General features: G+C 49.7%; 1 protein-coding gene across 2 annotated transcripts in view; it reads left to right on the top strand.

The window, feature by feature from the left end:
• Nucleotides 1–20,675, top strand: part of ALF4 (aberrant root formation protein) — a 94,042-nt gene that overhangs the window by 52,398 nt on the left and 20,969 nt on the right. For both annotated transcript variants that reach the window (XR_015185633.1, XM_086493191.1), the window contains exons 5-9: nt 14,192–14,251; nt 14,334–14,487; nt 14,559–14,615; nt 14,748–15,034; nt 15,210–15,281. Coding sequence is in view for 1 of the 2 variants with exons in the window: in XM_086493191.1 (XP_086349317.1) it covers nt 14,192–14,251; nt 14,334–14,487; nt 14,559–14,615; nt 14,748–15,034; nt 15,210–15,281 (630 nt within the window). In the remaining variant the exon portion in view is untranslated. The remainder of the gene's footprint in view (nt 1–14,191; nt 14,252–14,333; nt 14,488–14,558; nt 14,616–14,747; nt 15,035–15,209; nt 15,282–20,675) is intronic.

A 20,675-nucleotide genomic window follows, 5' to 3' on the forward strand; every position in this document is an offset into this window, starting at 1 on the left:
TTAATTGTTTTTGCATTTATCAAGTCCTCTCTCTCAAAGGGGAAAGGGGGACACTTGTCCTAAGACTACCTGTTGCTTGTTATGCATCCTGCATGGGATTGGCCAGGCTTGCAGGGGTCCAATGAGCTTCAAGCATGAGCTACAAGGGGGGTTGACCAAAGCAAGAAGGGGGCTAGCTTGGGGGGTATACTCTCCCACACACACTCACACACACTCTCATGGTGTGAAGTGCAAAGTGCAAGAGCTCCATCTCCTTCTCCAAGCTAGTAGAGAAGTTGAAAGCCTACACCAACACTCTTGGCTATGGAATGCAAATCCAAGCAAGAGCCATGCTTCAATGCTTAAGATTGCCATCTTCTCCATCTTCATTACTATGCTATTATGTATGCTAGCAAGAAGAGTGATGATAAGTGAGGAACTACTTCTTTCTCCTATGGAATGTTTCTTCTTCCTCTTCTCCACGCTCATTCCCCGCTAGCTCTCTCCACCTTCGAAGGTGTTTGAGGCCTTGGGACTGAGGCTTGGGATAGTTAACGCTTTTTGCAAAGTTTAGGTTATGCTCGTGATGCATGAAGCTTTCCATCTTCATTGCATCACCTAGGTCACAAGGAACACAAAGATTGTATTGTACCAAGTCTCTCTTGATGGGAGAATCTATAATACAAATGCCTATTGGAGGGGGGACCGGCTCCACAAAAATCCGGTCTTCAGCTGTTGTCATGTTCTCTAAACTCTCTCTCTTGCAAAAGTATTGTTCCTAAGTTAACTAAGTAACATGTCTATGTTGCTACCATCAATTAAGTTCACCCTCTATGCTCACAAAAATGTTTTTTTTTTATTTTCATAGTTCCGCTACTCTCAAAGTTCATAGGCCATTTCCATTACATAGGGAGCCTTGTTCTCTCTACTTTTTTGAGATGTCTCATTTAGAGCTTCTGGTTTCTAGGTTACACTTTGATGCTTGCTGGGAGGCTTCGGGCCCAATTCTTGGTATTCAACTAATGTCACTACGTCTCGGCACTTTCGTAGTGGTTTTCAAGGCACTCAATTCTGGAGGGCTGTATGATACATAGGCACCCAATGGTGGAGGTATAAGAGAAGTCACATATCCTACCGTAATGGGCAGCAGCTGGGCCGATGCATCTCTCCTCATTCTCACCACCTGTTGGCTCCTTTATTTTTATCTCTTTTGGTGATACTTGTTCAAAGGATTTAATTCTTTCTATCTTTTGTGGTGTGTATGCCCTATGTAAGGTGCAACAGAAGCGAATGAAGTGTGTGGCTCAGGATGAGTGAACAGTAAGTGCTCAAGGTTCCTTTTACTTAGAGAAAGAGAGAGTCTTTCTCGACTTAATGAAAGTATGTGCAATGAAAACACGAGTGAAATGCAAATTGTGAGTGAGTGTGTGTGTGTGAGTGTGTGAGAGAGAGAGAGAGAGAGAGAGAGAGAGAGAGAGAGAGAGAGAGAGAGAGAGAGAACCTACCCTGCGCGAACCTGCCCTGCGCTCGTACTTGCTCTGACGTGAACCTGCCCTGCGCGCGAACTGCCGTGACCTACGCTACTCAGCCCCGCTACGCCGCGACCTGCAACTGTGCGCGTGAATTTGCCTGCGCGACCCTGCATCTGCATGCCCTAATTGTCGCCAGCAGTTTGCACGTCCCTGCTGTTGCCTGCGTGAAACCCTAACAGCGCGCAACCCTAGCAGCCCGAAACCCTAACTGCCCAAACCCTAATTGTCCGAAAACCCTAACTGTGCGAAACCCTAACTGTCCTCTGCGCGCATATATCTACTGCTTGCGAGAGAGAGAGAGAGAGAGAGAGAGAGAGAGAGAGAGAGAGAGAGAGTCCCAGCTTCAATTTGAGTCTTGCTTTTACCGTTTGCCAGTCTCGCCCATTCTTCATGGCGGCTTTGCCGGTCTCGAGTGCTACACACGGCGCTCCATCACCACTTGCCTGTCGCGTGGACTGCACTGGCGACCTGTTGACACGCATTGACTCTAAAGTACAACACTTGGCTCAGCATGCCTTGGTTGGCCGGATGATTGGACAGTCTCCTCCTCGATCTTCTATACGTGATTGGTGTCAGACTGCATTGGGCACTACACAGGGGCGGATCTCGGAGCTTACATTCCTTGGCAGGGGCATCTTCATGGTACGTCTTTCAGATCCCGCCACTGCCTCAGCTCTCCTGGCTCGCTCTCCGATACTCTCTGGTCGCAGGTTGATTTACTTGACAAGGTGGTATCCCGAGTTTTCCACTGAGGAGTTTGACAGTCGACACCTTATTCCCAGATTCCCTCTGATGCTCTTCTTCCTGGATATGGCTCTCCATTTTATTGGTGAACATCTCCTTCAGATGATTGCTTCCCATTTTGGCACGGTAGTTCCAGGATCCTACATCTTCTCATCTGGCCCACCTCGCATTGAGGTCTTGGTGTTTGGGGATTCTTCATTACCAGATACAGTTACTGTGGCTGTGCGCGATTGCGACTACTCTCTCTGAATGGTAGTCACTGGCCACCCAGGACAGTGCTTACGCTGTCACGAGATGGGACACCTGGCGCGAGATTGCCCCACCCTGCCACGCCATCGACGGCAACAACAGCCGGCTCATGGCAGTCATGCTCAGCCACGTGGTCAGCGTCAACAGCCGGTTCCTCCTACTAGTAAAGCACCTCAGCAGCCTACAGGCGTTCCTCGAGCTCCGACCCTCCCTGTTCCTCCCTCGGCTTCAGCTCCCACTGAGGCAGCATGGCAGACAGTGGGTCGTAATCATTCCTTCCGTCCTTGTCAGCAACCAACAACACAGCCAGACCCCGGTGTTACCTCTCCTGCTCCCTCTCAAGTTTCCACCACCCCCTTACCCCCTGCATCTCCTCGCCATTCTTCTTCTTCGCTACAGGATCACTTACCTCTGCTACGAGCTCCTCCTTCACCTGCAGTTCCCCCGCCCGCTCCTTCCCCTCTTCCCGAGGTCCCTGTTCCCATGCAGATGGATCATTCACCGCTTCTACCTCTCCCTCCTCCTCCTCTTCCACTTGCCCTTACTCTCCCCCCTCCACCTTCTGGTCCTCCCCCTCCCTCAGCAGCTCATACTTACGTCCCACGTAGTTTTCTCAGCTCTTGCCCTTTTTCCTGGGGCACTCATCGGGCTGAGATGTGCGGTGACTCAGAAGGGCCATTGCGTGTACATCTCTACCTTATGCATCACAAGACAGGTTGTGTTCCCTCTTTAATTGGCAGTCGCTCTCAGCCTACCCATTCCTTTTTCCTTCCATTCCACGCTGCTCAGGAATGGTCCGAGGATCAGGTTCTACATTTTGTGCACGCCCAGACTATGGCTCAGCTTCATTTATGGTTGTCTACTTCTGCTCCCGATGTTCTGTCTCCTCACTACCCTTCATGTATTGGTGCTATGGAGTAGAGTGATGTTTATGCTTGCTATTCATTGCCTATGGTCATTCATGTATCCTCAGATGTGGTCCTTCCTATGTCTATGTGCATTTGGGGTGTTAAAGCTGCAGCATCGGTAATGCAATGTAAACAAGCTGAGGTCTGCAGTTGGTGCAATGAGACACCATATTTTAGAGAGGGCTTGCGGGTTGCTTTCCTACCGCCTGAAGCTCACCCCTTGGATGGTCCAGTTGCCTCCAAGAAGATGTGCAATTAGTCAGATACTATACATACTCTTTCATGCAGTCTATGGATTTACATGTAGTTTCTTGGAATGCTAATGGTTTACAGACTTCTCGGGTAAAAGGTTCCCGTAAGCTTTTACTTCGTAGAGATTTACACACTCATGTAGTGGGCACTGTGGATATACTACTAGTACAGGAGCATAAGCTTGCCACTCCTTTTGGCAATCTCATGCCCTCGGGTGTCCGCACTTTTTGGGAGCCTGCTCTTGGCTTTCATGGACAGAGTTGCGGTGTTTGCATCTCTGTGGGGCCACGTTACTTGGCCTCAGTTCAGCAGCATGGCACACTTGTCGCTGGCAGAGCAGTTTATGTTTCTATTCGGATTCGGGAATCTGTCATTGGTTTTATGTCAGTCTATGCACCCACTACCCCTCGGGAAAGGGCTACTTTTTGGTCCTCCTTGGCTGCTGTTCTACCTGCTGTAGACTCTTGGGTTGTTGGAGGTGACTTCAACAACGTTGAGAGCGACTCTGATTGGCGAGCCATCACACCTCTCGTTCTATCATCCATTTCTCCCGATGAGCAGCCAGCTTGGGATCGATTTCTTCTAGCTATTCAAGGTGTTGACGCCTGGCACATACCCTCTTTTGGTCACCACCCTGCTACACTTCATTACTCTTGGGGGTTTCAGAGACAATAGGGGAGATTATTAGAGCGACTTGATCGTTTTTATATTGGCCCTTGGGCAGCAGCTCTAGGCGGATTTACTACTATATGGAGAGGGACCAGCCTCTCAGATCATTTACCCACCTCGTTGTTTATCTCCTTCACTAGATCCTCTGCACAGAGACGAGGCTGCCGCATCCCTGACAGTGTTCCCACCACTCAAGTATTGCAGCAGCAGATTCGTGACTTATGGTCCACGGATGCTTCTTATTGTGGACCCCCTGGAGAGTTTCTTGCTCATTGTATTACTCAGTCTAGTATTTACTGCCGTGACCAGACTGCTATTATTCATCGTCAGTTGAGAGTACGCGAGTCTGATCTTCACATCCCTCTTGGTTCCACTCAGCGCTTGCTTGAGGAGTGGCCTCAGGATGCTTATCTCGCTGCTAGACAGACAGAGCTCACAGAAGAGATTCGTTGCGTACAGGAGGCTAGGTTTGAGTTCACTCATCATGCTTCAGTATCTCATTGGATAGCTAAAGCTGATCGAATGAATAAAGACTTCTTCGCTGCACATAAAGAACGCCCTCCTGGCACCACCCTGTGGAGTTTGTGCGATGCTCAGGGGACACTACATATGCATCCTGATGTTATTCTTGATATGTTTGCAGATTATTTTGAGACAGTGTTCACTGATGATGTATGCACTCATGAGGTTTTACTTGCCCGTGAGCAGATCTGGTAGCACACTCGACATCGTTGTACAGACACTATGGCAGAGATCTTGTTGGCACCCTTCACACTTACAGAGCTCCATGCTGCTATAGAGAGTCTTGATCCATCCTCCTGTCCAGGAGAGGATGGCCTCACTAGAGCCTTCTTTTTGACATATTGGGATGTATTGCATATACCACTGCTTCACGGTTGTCAGGACATTTTTGCATCAGGATATATGCATCCGGATCTTTGTTCAGGTCTCATATCTCTTATTCCGAAGGGGGGTGACACCACTCAGCTCCGACAGTGGAGACTTATTACCCTACTCCCTTCGGTTTATAAGATATTAGCGTTACTGATCAGCCATCGCTTGCGGCCGTTCTTACCAGATATTATTCATACTTCTCAGACAGGCTTTGTCATGGATCGATGCATCCTGGATAATATCTTCACTTTTTATGAGGCAGTAGAGTGGGCGAGATCATCTTCTGAACCTCTCGCTTTTTTCATCCTTGACTTCGAGAAAGCATACGATCGTGTTGAGTGGGACTTTCTCGAAGGATCTTTAGCCAGGATGGGTTTCCCTTCGACATGGTTTTGAGGCATTTCCGCTCTCTTCAGAACTGTCAGCAGTGCTATTACTATTGGTGGCCGTGTCAGTCGCAGTTTTGAGCTTTCTCGATCTGTCCGTCAGGGATGTCCTTTAGCAGCATATCTGTATCTGTTTGTGGGAGAGACTATGTCTGACTTTCTTCGTGCTCAGAGTCATGCATTTCGTGGCTTGACCATGCCAGTAGCTACAACTCCAGACCTTATCGATTAGGAGTTTGCTGATGACACTATGCTCATGTTGCGCTATTTGCTACCTGCTCTTGACGCCATGCGAGAGGCCCTACAGGTTTTTTGCATTGCCAGTGGTGCACGCATTAACTGGCATAAATCCTATGGGTTACTGGTTGGCAGTGATGACATACCTACTTCTCACAGCAGCAATTTGCACCCGTACTACAGTCTATTCGTAGGAAGCTATGCCATTGGTCTTCACGTCGTCTGTCGTTGGCTGGCCGTGCATTGGTCGCCAACCAGGTCATTCTGGCTACAGTATGGTATACGGCCTCTTATTGGATGTTACATTCCGGTGTGATAGCTCAGCTCTGCCGACTAGTGAGGAACTTTTTATGGAGTGGCACAGATGGGACTATTGATACTCGTGCTCGAGTTCGCTGGTCCACGATCATTCGACCTAGGTCAGAGGGAGGCCTTGGCATTATTGATCTAGAGTTACAGAGCCGCGCACTTCTTACCAAGCTTATTGTTCGGGGTCTTTTTCCCGGCCAAGAACCTTGGAAGATGCTTCTTTAGGCCGCTCTTTGCACAGTGACTCCACGACTCGGCACTAGAGACGGTCATACTTTTGCTTAGATTGCACAAAGTTTGGTACAATGCTTCTAGATGTTGTGGTACTTGATGATGACAATGTCGACGACGACGATGGAGACTATGACGATGATGACAAAGGTGTCGTCATGAAGTCCGGGATTTGTGACGATGGCGACGAAGGTGTCGTTGTCAAGATAGGGATCTGCGATGACAATGATGAAGGTATCGTCGTCAAGATAGGGATCTGCGATGACGACGGTGGTGTTGACGACGACGGCATCAAGGCTAAAAACTGAAAACTCTAGATGCTCATTTGGGGATCTGCTACCATGGCGGCATTGCGGCTTGGATTTGCAACCGCTTCGCCGAGCTAGGACTGAAATGCAAAAACGCTGGCTGATTTGGCTGAAATTGCAAAACGCTGTCTGATTTGGCTGAAATTGCAAAACGCTGGCTGATCTGCTGAAATCTGAAAACGCTAGGCTGATCTGGGTCTTAATGGGGAAACTGGCGAGGATCTGCAATCGAGTGGGAGCGGGTTCTCGCGAGGCTAAGGGCTGAAACTGAAAATTCTGGTGGTAGTGGCTGAAACGCTGATTGCTTGAGGCTGAAAACGCTGGGCTGATCTTGAGAAAAACGTTGGGACTTGTGGGTGCTTGCCTGCTGTGCTGCGGGTGCTTGCCCTTCTGTGTCCTGCTTCTTCTGCTTCTACTGAGTGCCCAATGGTTTCTTTTATAGTTCTTTAGCAATTTGCCCTACCTACTTTTCCAACAAAAGTTACTTATTAATAACAAAGTGAAAAATGTGTACTTTGGCAAAAAGGGTTCAATGCCTTGCTCATGCTTGGTACTGTATCATGATACTATTGATCCTAGGTTGTGCAATCAGAGGGTATGTAGCTACTCTAAGTGCGTGGACATGCACGGCTTGCGCATAGGCTCACAAAGGTGCTAGAACACTTCCTAGGCTTCCTAAACCCTAGAAGTAGGAACAGCTTGTCCACATACACATAGGGTTAGATGTGCACGTGACACCCTATCAACTACCTCATTTTTGTGCTAATTTTTCCGATTTAATGCTTCTTTTAGTGCTAGGCTTCATTATGGCCGAGTCTGCCCTTGATCGCCGGAGTCTTGACAAAAACCTAGTATGCTGATCTTTATGTTGATGTATGCTCATGTGTGTGTGTGTGGTTTGTGTTGTGTTTGAGAGCATATGTCAGTACCTAGTTCTACACCCACTATTGGGCACTGACGATGTTGGTGTGGGGAGGGGATGTCGCGTTAGTGGGGATGTCATGGTATTTAGTCGATACTATGCATAATGGAGCTGATGGCTATATTACTTTGTGGGTGACTATCATGAGGTCTATACCTTGCACTTTCCTTTTAAGGGTGATTCTGGGCTTATTCTGGATTCATTCAGGTATATAGATTTAAGATGTTGATATTTCAAAGGTTGCTTGAGTCGGTAGGACACCTGTTAAGTACATAAGTGGTACTGTTCCTTTGAAGCTCGCTGCTGCTGCCCTCACCCCCCCTTGCCACCGCTGCATTCTCTCGCCCTCGCGTAGCGTCTTCCACCCCCACCTCCTGCGCATTGCCATGGTGCCTACCCCAACGTGCTGTGCCCTGCGCGTAATCCCCCGCCAGACACCTGCACGCTGCCACCCGCCAACACCTGCCTGTTGTCCCCTGCTCCCTGCTCGCACACTGGTCACAGCCACCCCCTCCCCCCCGTTTCGCTTCATTGCCCGCCCGCTGCCCTCTGGCCACCCTCCTCTCCCCCTCCCCCCTCCGTTGTGGTGGACTGTTGCAGCCTATCGGCGACGGTTTTGACACACTCGCCAGGCCTCACTTTGCTTCGCCTCAACAATGACGTTTCTTTGACATCACCCTTCAGAGCTTCTCAGAGGGTTGTCTTCACTCGGCCCCTTTCCATCACAGCAGCAGACACAGATGGAGGCTCATGCTCCACCCCAGAGGGACTCTCAAGAAGCCCCCTCGCCCGACCTCGGAGAGCTCCAACTTTCTCTTTCGCCGACTGAGCAAGCGAGCCTCGCAACAGAAGTGGAGCGCCTCCAGGCGACCTCCCTCATTTGCAAGATCTTCGACACCCGTCCTAGTAGAAGAGAGGTGCATGATCTCCTCTAGGCCCGCCCGCCTTTTAGTAGAGGTGGGCGAGATCCTCGACATTCAGCTTCTCGGGCGTGGCTATTACCATATAGAGTTAGAGACTCGCGAGATGGTGTCCAAGGTCATTGCGATGAGCCCCCCTGCCATCCGAGCAGTGCGAGCTCATTGTTGATATTGGCGCCATGGTTTCGACCCAACTACCGACGTTCTTGTCGAGGAGGCAAACCTTTCCATCTCAGTCTGCTTTCCCGGCCCGAGGAGGGAGTACCTTCCGCTCCTATCCAGGATAGGGTCAGAGATTGGGAGTGTTCTGGAAACACCTCGCACGGCAGTCTCTGTAGCTGCTAAGGCAGTTGACATTCCCATAGTACTTGTTCTGCTTCGGGACACCTATACCCTGCCGAAGGTCATTCTACTACCTCGGGTGAGTGGTGGTTGGCTCCGCCAGAGTGTGGAGTATTCGGGCCTCCCGAATCAGTGTTTCATTTGTCGTTACATGGGCCATCTTATGAAGGCCTGTCCACGGAGGAGGCCTCGACCTTCACCTCAGGCTCAGCCCAAGCCTCTTAGGGCTGGTCAGCAGTAACAGACAGTAACAGGGTACTCTAGACTCACCCTTTGTGCCTGGGCTCAAGGAGAGGAGGGTTGGCAGCAGGTTCGTGGTCGACGTCGACATGGGCCACCATGTTAGTTTGGCCCTTCAGGTGGTCGCCAGGCTCTAGGCCAACAGTAGTGGGTTCCCACCAGGAACCATTTCGACCCTCTTCAGCAGGACGAGATCCCAGCTCCACCCTGCACCTGAGCCTCACCTTCGACAGCCCTCCTCCCCCCAAGTTCTCCGCCCCTCCCCCCCGCCTTGCCCTTCTCCTTCTGCCGCTCCCCGCCCCCCCACTCCTCCATTTCCCACTAGCACCCTTGCTTCCACATCTCCTCCCGTTCCTACCCCGCAGCCGACCCATGGGATAGGACCTTCCTCAGCTGCTAGGAGATCTCTTGGCAGCGCTTTTGTCACGAGTCGCTTGGCGAGAGAGGGAGAGTTCTTCTTGTACCCCCCTTTTGGTGCAGACATCTCCCTTTGCAGCGGAGCGACCCTTCACTAGACTTTGAGGCAGCTTGTTTCAGAGTTCATGTACTGTTCCTTGTAGCTAGAGGGATAGAGGCCCTGGACTCCGTGGTTGGCTTCTCTTTTCCCTTATGTGGCAGGGACCAGTCTGAGTGGACTCTGGACTCAATGATGGAGTGGCTGCAGACATAGGCCCTTGAGTTCTCTCACCACATGGGAGACCTGGGGATTACATATCTGGTACAGACTTTGTGGCCGTTGGCCAAGTTCTCGGTGACACCTCCAGACTCGACAAGATGTAGACACATTGTGGTACACTTCTTTGCTCACATGAAGAGCCCACCATGCTATGTATACATACACGAGGACTCTTGGACAGGGGAGGTTGCCTTGCGCACGATACGCTTTTCTTGGGCCTGGGCTACACAGTCTTTGCTGTCACGCCCATCTCGGATATGCTCGGATGCGGATTACTACCTATCCAAGCCAGCCTCGAAGATAGCGTGGTTAGCTGCTACTGTAGCTTCAATTCTCTCTCGTTCCACATGAGGATTGGCTCATGGAACCTGCAAGGATTAGGTGGGCCCTAGTTTCAGCGCAAGCGGGGTCGATTGCGTCAGGAGCTTCAGCGATGCCTTGTGGGCGGAGAGATTGATCTTCTTATGCTGCAGGAGCATCATCTTTGTGAGATCCGCATTAGACGATGTGGTCAACTTTTGCGTGGGCGTTTTGAGACATTTTGGTCAGCTGCATTTGGACCTGGTGGTATCCAGGGAGGGGTATGTATGACTATTGCGGACTCTTGGCAGCAGGCCATTGTGGGTAGAGGTATTATTGTGCCTGGCAAGGCTCAGTGGATTTGTCAGGTGCAGCAGAAGAGAATAAGGATTTGCTCGGATCTAGTACTCCGCACACAAACACAAGGGTTGCTTTACTTCACTTTAAAGAATTGAAATGAACTGAATTGAAAGAAAGAGACGAGAGAGAGAGAAGACACGGGATGTCGGGTCCCAACCCTCAAGGGCCCCCTTGCTCTGTTTCCAGAGCAAGTACTTTCTTTATTCTTGCACAATGCTGATGCAATGACTAAATGTTGAGATGCTGATGCTAAGGGGTGATGATGTGGTACTTGATGATGACTATGTCGACGAGGATGAGGACGACGATGACAACGACGACCATGGTGACTGTGACGATGACGACGATAATGTCGTCGTCAAGTCCGGGATCTACTATGATGGCGACGAAGGTGTCGTCGTCAAGTCCGGAATGTGCGATGACGATGATGATGTCTACGATGATGGCGTCAAGGCTGAAAACTGAAAACGCTAGGTGCTCTGCTACAATCTACAACTGTTGGTGGTGCTAGTGCTGATCTACAATCGTCGAGTCGTGCAAGGGCTGAAATGCCAAAACGCTGGTTGATCTGGGCTGAAATTGCAAAACGCTGGCTGAGGTCTCTTGAATCTGAAAACGCTAGGCTGATTTGGGTCGTGATGGGAAATCCAGTGAGGATTTGCAACGGGAGTTGAAGGTTCTCGCGAGGCTAAGGGCTGAAACTGAAAACGCTGGTTCTCCTTGCTAAAAACGTTGGTCTTCTTGATCTTGTGAAAACGCTAGGGCTCTTGAGGTGCTGCCTGACTCCTTGGGTGCCTGCCTCCTTGTGTCCCTGCTTCTTGTGCTTCTATTGAGTGCCCAATGGGTTTCATTTATAGGAATTATATGTTGGGTAGGGCAAGGTTCCCAACAAACTTACAAAAAAAATTCCAAAAGTCAGTTTTAATAAAATGACTTATAAGAGGTGGTTCACGCGGTAGAAAATGCTCATGCTGAAATGACTGTACTGTGCAAGAGAGGGTAATGCAATTGTGACCGGCCTGGGCATGCATGTCCTGCTAGAGGCTCACAATGGTGCCACGCTCAGTCCTAGGCTAAGGCTAATACTAGAATGTGGCAGAAGCATATCTACGTAGCGCAAGGGAAGTGCGCACGTGACAGGATTACTATGCAGGTTCAGGGCTGCCTCTTGGGCTTCCTGAACATCTATGCGCCCAATGTGGCAAGTGCATGTGCATAGTTTTGGTCTCACATTGTAGAGTCTCTGCCGCATGTAGAGCAATCGTGCATTGGAGGTAACTTCAACATGTTGGAGAACCCCTCTGACAGGATTGGAGGTAGCCATGCTAATGTGCACGGACCTAAGTTGGCAGCCTGGGAGAGGCTATGTATGACTTTGAGGGTTTTTTGATGTTTGGCAACACTCCGTCTTTGTGAGGCCCCCAGACAGCAGACAGCTTGGCCTTCTCTCGCTCGGACCACGGAGTGGGAGGAGTGAATCTATCTCGGATAGATCGCTTCTACGCTAGTGACCACATCTGTGACTTGGGTGGGTTAGTTTGCATCTTGGCTGGGACATCTTTTTTGGACCATGCACCATTGATCCTCACGGTGACACATAGACAGAGGAGGGGGAGCACGATGCTACGCATCCCTAAGAGGATTTCGTTGGACTCAGAGCTCAAAGAGGGAGTGGTGGCTCTTTGGACAAAGGGCTTGGACACGCAGGACTCTCCTGTTGACAGAGTGGCCTTTGGACTTGCTCAGCTTAGTCGTTTCTTTCTCTAGGAGTCTATGGCCCGCCTGGCTGCTACATTAGAGTTCGACACGACTCTCTTTGGCAGGCAGAGTTGTAGTGGCCAACCAAGTGGCCAACCAAGTGTTGTTGGCTACTATGTGGTATGTTACATCTTGTTGGATCTTCTCGACCTCCTGCATCATCCATGTAGAGAGGCTGATCAAGAACTTTCTTTGGTCAGGACGCGGCACTGAGATAGCCCGGGCCAAAGCAGCATGGTAGGTCATCACTCTACCTTGTTCTCGAGGGGGTTGGGGATCATAGACCCAGCATAGCAGAGCAGATCCCTTCTTGGGAAGTTTGTTATCAAAGGATTGCTTCCAGGGGAGGAGCCCTAGAAAGAGTTTTTGCTTCAGCGGCTTCGAGCTCGAGTGCCTCAGGCAGGAGGCCCTTGGAGACCTTCCATCAGATGGATCTTTACAGAGATGCACAGAGTTGGTCTGAGCAGGAGACTGGAGGATCGTTTTGCTGTGAACGTGCTTCGCTGTTGGGAGAAACTGCAGAGAGGTCAGTACTCAGAGAGGCCACCTGGTTGGTAGTAGGCCTCATGTTTCTTGGGGTCCCATGGCAGAGGGTCCAGAACGCACTCTAGGTGACTGGCTTCAGTTCTTAGGTGCCAGAGGAGTTACACAACATCCAGTTACAGGGCATCAGAGGGGTGCAGAGCATGTGCTAGAACATCACAGAGGTAGTACCCGCTGAGTGGCTCACACCTCTAGAGACAGCAACTTCCAGATGGATGGGGGCCTTCACGCGACTGGAGGTCCTCATTGCAATTCGAGCTTGCTCAAAGACTGTACCCTCCATGTTCTTCGAGATACAGGGTGAGGGTCGATTACACAGAATCTCAGTAGAGGCTCCACAAGTTGCAGAGTGTTGTTTTCGAAGGATCCGAGTAGTGGGCATTTGCGGGAGGACTTGTGTCATCGATCCTAACCCAGCAGCTCTCGAGACAGGCCATTGGAGACTTTGGGCTTGGGAGAGCTGTCCACTGGCACGAGTGTAGTGGGATCCTGGAGAGTGGTTTTGGAGGGACCCTTACTCCTCAGCCGACCATCCAGGGGTCCCTTCTTCACCATTGTCCGGGGTGAGCTCAGATGGCACTACCGTCCACCCGTGTGGCTTTTCCCTCCTCCTATCTCTTGATTTAGCCCTCATTGTACATATGCTGTTTTTCCATTGGGACTCGGGAGAGCCTCCCCTTATGGTTGATGTAGCCCTCTCTGATAGAGGTGGTTGTAGCCCTATGGGCAGTTTTATTAACTAATAGAAGGATCTTTTTCTCGGAAAAAAAAAAGGTTGCTTGAGTCTGTGCAAAAAAGACAAAAGAGAGAGCGGGCAAGAGAGGCTCAAAGCATATGCTGAATACAAAGACAATAGCAGCACGAGGCTCGATAAAACTGATAAGAGCTAGAGCACAAAGACATGAAGGATTCAGCTTACGCCTTCAGGCTTGCTCATTGTATTCAGCTTTGTACTGCCCCTGGGGTGAGATGTGCTCTTGGGCATCGTTAGTACTAAAAATACAGCCCTGTTCGTTGTGCAAAACAGACAAAGGAGAGAGCAAGCAAGAGAGGCTCAAAGCATAGATGCTGAATACGAAGACAATAGCAGCACGAGGCTCGATAAACCTGATCTGGAGCACAAAGAGATGAAAGGATCTGACACAAGCTAACTTTGTTTTGGATGGGACAAGAGCGGCGGATGACCACCTGAGCCCATTTACAATGAATGGGAGCAAGGTAGCATGATGCCAAAAATACATACAACCCCATAGAAAATGTCCCATGAAAATGGCTACTGCAGGTGGAAGGAGAATAGCAAATTTTATTAAATAGAATTGTTTTTTTAACGTTTCATATATCCTTGTTATCATTTGCTGAACCTCATATGCATCAGCAAATCTGTAGCATCCAAGCTCCTTTCAGGTTCTAATGGTAAATTTGGTTCTTGCAGGTGACAGAACAGAAACAAAGGCTTCATGAAACATTAGGCATTTTCATCCTTTTACTTCTGGTCTGTATTGGGAATAATATCATGCACAACTTCAAATTTGTGCAGCTTTTTACCTTTTGAAAGTCTCTTTCTGTGCATTCAGGCAAGGCTCTCTGGATTTGAGCAATTGGATCGTGCAAGTGCCGTGGAATCATTGTTGCTGCAACTTGCAAGGCTTTTGTCCAGATGTGGCTTGGCTGATGTAGACCTGATCACAGGAAGCTTTTTAGGACAAGTGAAGCATTCCTTCACCGAAGGTAAGCTCCTTGGGGTATTTTTCCTTGTTTCAAACCAAAAAAGGTGATTTACTGCGTTTATTTTAGTGTAGATCTTGTCAATGAGGATAGTTTCATCAGAGAAACAAGGCAAGGGGCAAACATTGCAGGTTGGTTTTCATAATTCTGATTGATTACATGCCATGAAGAGATGGACTTGATGTAGATGTCAAGTGCTCGATGTTTGGACAAAATTTCCAGGGGAATATGCATAATTTGTGTCAAATTTTTTGTTAGATCAGTATGGTGGAGGTTTTGTTTCGATAAAGCAGCTTTACAGAATCAAGAGGCAGTAACTTCTGTAATTGGTGGCCTGAGGGGGTCAAGGCATGCATTTGTAAGTGCATTGTCTAGTGTCTTGATGCTGCTTTCTTCAACTGAAAAAACTGGGAAGAAAGTGGAGATGAGCATTGATTTGTTAACTCTTATTCTGGAGTTGGGCACAGCGCCCTCTGCAGACACCCTTCTTCAAATCCATCTTGAGTCTTTGGAAGACGATGAGTTTCTTGAGCTGACTAATCTTCTCCAGGTTGGTGTTCATGGGCGTATGGTTGTGCAAGAAAAGCACCTTGTCCTCATAAATCAATGAACTTTCTTAGATTGTATTTATCGATTTTGATAGACTTACTCTAACTTACATTGGGACTCTGAGAGAAAGTGTTGATGGCCCAAGAGCTAACCTGTTTGACTATGCTGCTCTCTAGATGGTCCAGAATGTGGTAGTTTTTTCCCCACGATCGAGAACAAGGCAAGATGCATATAGCGTATTGGTAAATGTAAGTATCAAGAACCTGAAGAACTCACCTGATTTTTTTTCTTTCCATAATAGGATTTCCATTAATTATAATGAGAGACAATCTGCCCACAAAAAACATGGGCTACAAAACCATCCCTGCGAAGGGGAATACAACTGTGGAGAAATGTGTACAAAAAACTGGTCTTGAAAAGAGCTACCTCATACAATGGGGGGCGGGGGAAGCCACGCAGGTGGTCTGTAGTGTTAACGCAATAATTCTGGTGAAAAGAGTAGAACGGCCCTATCTCCGAGATTCTATGGAAGGCGTGGCGTCAACGCAGTGCTCAATTCGAGGAACCCTTCATGTGATCTTATTGTCCTCATAGGGTGTGGTCCACATAGTTGACATGTACGGTCACGTACGACGGGTACACGTACGAAGACGTGCGGTACTAATCGAACTAAAAAAAATTAGACGTACGGTGACGTAACGTACGATGCAAAAAAAAATCATGCGTCTTACACATGATAGATCGTATGAGTCATGACATAGACCTTCGTACTTAGTACTAAATACTAGTAACTTAAGTCTTACGAGTTAGAACATGAAAGATCTGTCCATGGACATTGGAAACGGCAATGTCCGAAGAAAGAAGAATCATGATCTCCAAAGTGGTGGCAGATCCGCTACCCGAGCCTCGTCGCACATAGGTCATGGTTGTTTGAGCCAATGCAGCCATTGGGCTCTTGGTCAAATGCAGTTGAGATGCAAAACAATCCCACACCAAAAATCGCCCCCGCAAATTTATAAAAAAGAAAAAAGAAAAAAGAAAAAAACTGGACGAGTCATGTACGGAACGTACGAGTCATACGGTACGGTACGGAACGTCCCGTACATCAAATGTGGACAACCCTGGGTGTGGATCAGCTCCAACCGTATGGCTCAGACCTTCTCCGCTGGAGGCTCCAAGTGCCCCTCAAAAGCTCGGAAGCATCTAGCCCTCCAAAGTCCAAATGAATTAGATAGTGACGCTGCTCAGAAGCTCCCATTACAGCTCTCTCTCCTGAGTCCAGGGTACCTCTCTCGCAATTTACTTTAATTTTTTTTGCAAACCCCCCCCAATTAAACGAATGGCCTGGCTGCCGGGCTTTGCCTCATAGCTCATAGCTGGGCTAGAGGAAGTCGACCAAGCTGCAGCTCCCCAAGTGTACATCCCCTCCGGTGAGAGAAGAGCCAAGAGGCATAGAATCCTCAGCCAGATCTGCTGTACCTGGGGGCAATCCCATGTCTCTAGAGGTCGGCCACAGAAAATGCAGGCCGGAGAGAGGCCACTGTAGACTAGCCAATTGCCCACTACGGATCCCTGTGGGCAACCAGCCACTGAAAACTAGATGCCTTGCGAGGGTGTCGACTAGCCCACAGTCTAGTCCAAAAATCCTCCAAAAACGCCTAAGAAAGTCCTTGAAGTCGCAAGTACTCTGCTGTTGCTGGGATAGCAGTCCCCCTCGCTATCAGGATGTGTTGTCCAAGCCGGTACTGGATGAAAGAGATGCCAGGGGTGCAAAAGGATCATTCCACAACCATTGGCCTGGATCCCACTGTAATCGTGCTAGAGGACGTGCTCAATAGGCCCACAGGCGCCAATCTGAGTCGACCTCCTCTACGTCCGGATCAATGTGTCACTTCCGAGTAGCAGCTACGACCACTTGAATAGGCTGAAAGATGCAGCCAGATTTAAGAGGAGATGACGACTCCACTTTCTGAAGCCTACCCTCATCCAACACCTCAAAGTAGAGACAACGGCCCTCCTCTGTGCATGCCCTGACTGCAATCAGAATCTCTAGCTGAGTAAAAGCACCCATCCTTGGGGCCTCATGCTGTCTGCCACCCCTTGGATACCCTCTCTCATGGTTTGTCCACCTTGGAACTGGCTAATTCTCTCAAACTGGACCTCCTCTAGAAGACTGCAAAATGCCTGGCACTCTCCAAAATTGCGTGCTGGGTGAGCAGCCATGTGCTTTGTACGCAGCATATGGTCAATCCTGTCCTCTTCATCTCTGCGAAAATCTATCTTGTCTTGGGAACCCGAGTACCACTTGCTGGGGACGCTCTACATAGTAACAAGGGACGCCCTTTTTCGGGCTTCCCGTCCCCACTTGCCGTCTTGTCCTCTTTTTTACACTAAAAATCCATTTGAGCCCCGTCCCCCATTCCCCGTCCCGGAATGCGTCCCTTGTGACTATGGCTCAGCTCTGGCCCGAGTCCTCTGTAGTAACAGCTCTTTCCACAGCTTAGCTTTGGGAAGGAGCCCACAGACAATAAACTTCCCCAACAGTGCTCTACTCTGATCAGCTGGATCAATGATGCCCAGTCTTCCCTTTGCCAAAGGGAGGGTGATAACTGTCCAAGCCTCCTTGGCCTGGGCTGGCTGACCATCCTGCCAAGACCAAAGGAAGTTCCTGATCAGCCACTGAATCTGGTTAATGCAAGAACTAGAGAAGATTCAACATGAGGTGATGTACCACATATTCGCCAAGAGAACCTTATTTGTCACCACAATCCTCCAAGCTAGCGAGAGACGTGCTGAGCTGCAAAATAGAAGCTTCTTCCAAATACTCAGAAGAAGCGAGGCAATCACTTCTCAGGTGACAAATCCAGCCCTATCTGGCACCCCAAATATCTCACTGCAGTGCCAGGAGAAATCCATCAAAAACTTGGGTTTGGAGATTGAGAAAGCCATTGTCTTGCGCCAATTGATCAGCACCCCTGAGGCCCCACAGAAAACCTGTAAAGCCTGCTTTGCCCTCTGCAAGCTGGCCTCTTGGCCACGCAAGCCTAGTCGAGTGTCATCACAAACTCTTAATCCAAGAGATCATTGCTGGGAGCTGTAAACCTCGCAACCCAACCCCCTCAGGTGTCAAATACATGCTCAAGGCTTGTGTGAAGAAAAGAAAGAGGAAGGGCGCAAGGGGGCATCCCCGTCATAGGGACCTGGTCAACTCAAAACTTGGTCCATGACCTCGTGTCATCAGAACCTGGCTACGAGCTGTGGAACAAAGAGCTGCAACTCTTCGAATCCATCCAGACTCAAGCCCATACGAAACATGGTGCCCTCAAGAAAACTCCAGTCCACATGATCATAGGCCTTCTCCAAATGGAGAAGGAGAACAATCAAATCCTCTCCTAGGAGCCAAGTCAACGCATTGGCTTCCCATAGGGTGAAGATGTTGTCAAGGATATTGCGTTTTTTGATAAATCCAGTCTGTGTAGCATGAATCAAATCTCCAAAACAGGGCTGGATCCTCAAACTCAAAGCCTTGGCTAAGACTTCGTAGACCGTGTTGAGGATTGTGATAGGCCTCCGCTGCCAAATATCACCTTCCCCCTTGGGGATAAGAAAAATCAGCCCCTCCAAAAAATGTTGAGGAGTGTCCAAAACATGCTGAAAGCCCCTGCAAAGATCCAGTTTCATTAAGTAGCCTTTCAACTTGGTTTGCCAAGTATGAAAACCCTCCCTGTTAAATTTCCCAAACCCCTTTTCTTCCATTGTGCTAATAGAGGGGTCTTAGCTTAGGAGACTCTCCTAGCCAGTGTCTACCTCTTTACACGAGCACAAATGCTTCTTAGGAAATGATAGGAAATTTATTTGCAAGTTAATGTGCTTGGCTGCAAGAATTTCAATTTTAATATGCACTTCAAAATTTTTCCTTCAATGTGAAATACCTCTTTACTCAAGGTAAAGTTTTTTTTTTTTTTTTTTTGAGAAAAAGATCCTTCTATTAGTTAATGAAAACTGCCCATAGGGCTACATCCACCTCTGCAAGAGAGGGCTACAACAAGCATGGTGGGGAGACTCTCCCAATGAAAAAACAGCATATGTACAATGGGGCTAAATCAAGAGATGGGAGGAGGGAAAAGCCACACAGGTGGACAGTAGTGCCATCTGAGCACCCCCTGGACCATGGAGTAGAACAGCCCAGGGCGCCAGAGTCGAAGGAAAGCCTCGCGGTGCTCCCGCATGCGGTCGGAGCTGCCCTGTAGTCCCTCAAGCTGTCCTCTAAGAGTATGGATCAGCTCTAGCCAAAAGTCACGAACAGTCTCTGCTGGTGGTACAAGGCGAGCCTCAAAGATGCGGAAACAACGGACCCACCAGATGAACCAGAGAGCTAGGCCGCTGATGAGCTCCCAACACTCCGCTCTCTCACTGCTCCACTCCTGTGGAGTAAGGTCTGTAGCAGGCTGGAGTGTAGGTCGACCCCCCTGTATCACTATCATCCTGCTGGTGGAAGATAGCTCAAACTGAAGTGCCGGGCCCGTGAGGGTGGACCAAGCCGCTGCCCCCCAAGTGTACTGTCGAGCCGTGGAGAGGGCAAGCATCAGCCGAAGAACTCGTAGCCACACCTGCTGGGCCGAGGGACAGTCCCAAAGACAGTGACGCTGACTCTCCACCAACTGGTCACAGGCTGTACATGCGGCCGAGAGACCACTATGTACAAGCCAGCTCCCTACTGCTGTGGCTCTGTGTGCAACCAACCACTGGAACAAGGTGACGCGCCTCGGCTGTCTGGAGTCCCACAGCCTCTGCCAAAAAGCTGCCAAGAACTCAACTGTGAGACCCTCCTCCTGCCAATGACGTGCTGCAGCGGGGCGGGCCTCACTCTGTGCTGCAAGTATATGACGTCCAAGCCGAACAGTGTACTGAAAGAAAGGGACTCCTGGGCGGTCTGCAGAAGAGAATGGGTCCCTCCATAGCCACTCACCAGGATCCCACTGTACTCGTGCCAGTGGACAGCACTCCCAAGCCCATAGCCTCCAGTGTCTTGTCTCAAGAGCTGCTGGGTCAGGGTCTATGACGCAAGTCCTCCCACAGATGCCCACAACTCGGATCCTCTGGAAACAACACTCTGCTACCTGCGGGGCCTCTACTGCAACTCTCTGTAGTCGTCCCCCACCCTGAAGCTCGAAGAACAGGGCTGGGACAGTCTCTGAGCAAGCCCTGACTGAAATGAGAACCTCCAGTCGTGTGAAGGCTCCCATCCACCGGGGTGCTACTGGCTCGAGAGGCGTGAGCCAGTCAGCTGGAACTGACTCTGAGATGTCCTGACACATGCTCTGAACCCCTCTCATGCCCAGTAGCTGGACAACCTGCACCTCCTCTGACAAACCTGTGAACTCTAGCCAGTCACCTAGAGAGCGCGCTGGACCTGCTGCCATGGGACCCCAAGAAACATGAGGCCTACTCGCAACCAAGTGGCCTCGCTGAGTGCTAACCATGGGGTTCCAGACGAGGGGCTGCCGTAGGCGCTCCTCCGTGCACGTCGGCTGTCTCTGCTCTAGGCCACGCCGTAATAGCTCCCAAGAACGAAGCAGACTCACAGCGAATCGGTCCTCCAGTCTCCTGCTCAAACCAACTCGACGCAACTCTGTAAAGAT

This window comes from Adiantum capillus-veneris, chromosome 21 (genome assembly GCF_014529385.1).
Source record: "Adiantum capillus-veneris isolate H3 chromosome 21, ASM1452938v2, whole genome shotgun sequence".
NCBI classification, from domain to species: domain Eukaryota; kingdom Viridiplantae; phylum Streptophyta; class Polypodiopsida; order Polypodiales; family Pteridaceae; genus Adiantum; species Adiantum capillus-veneris.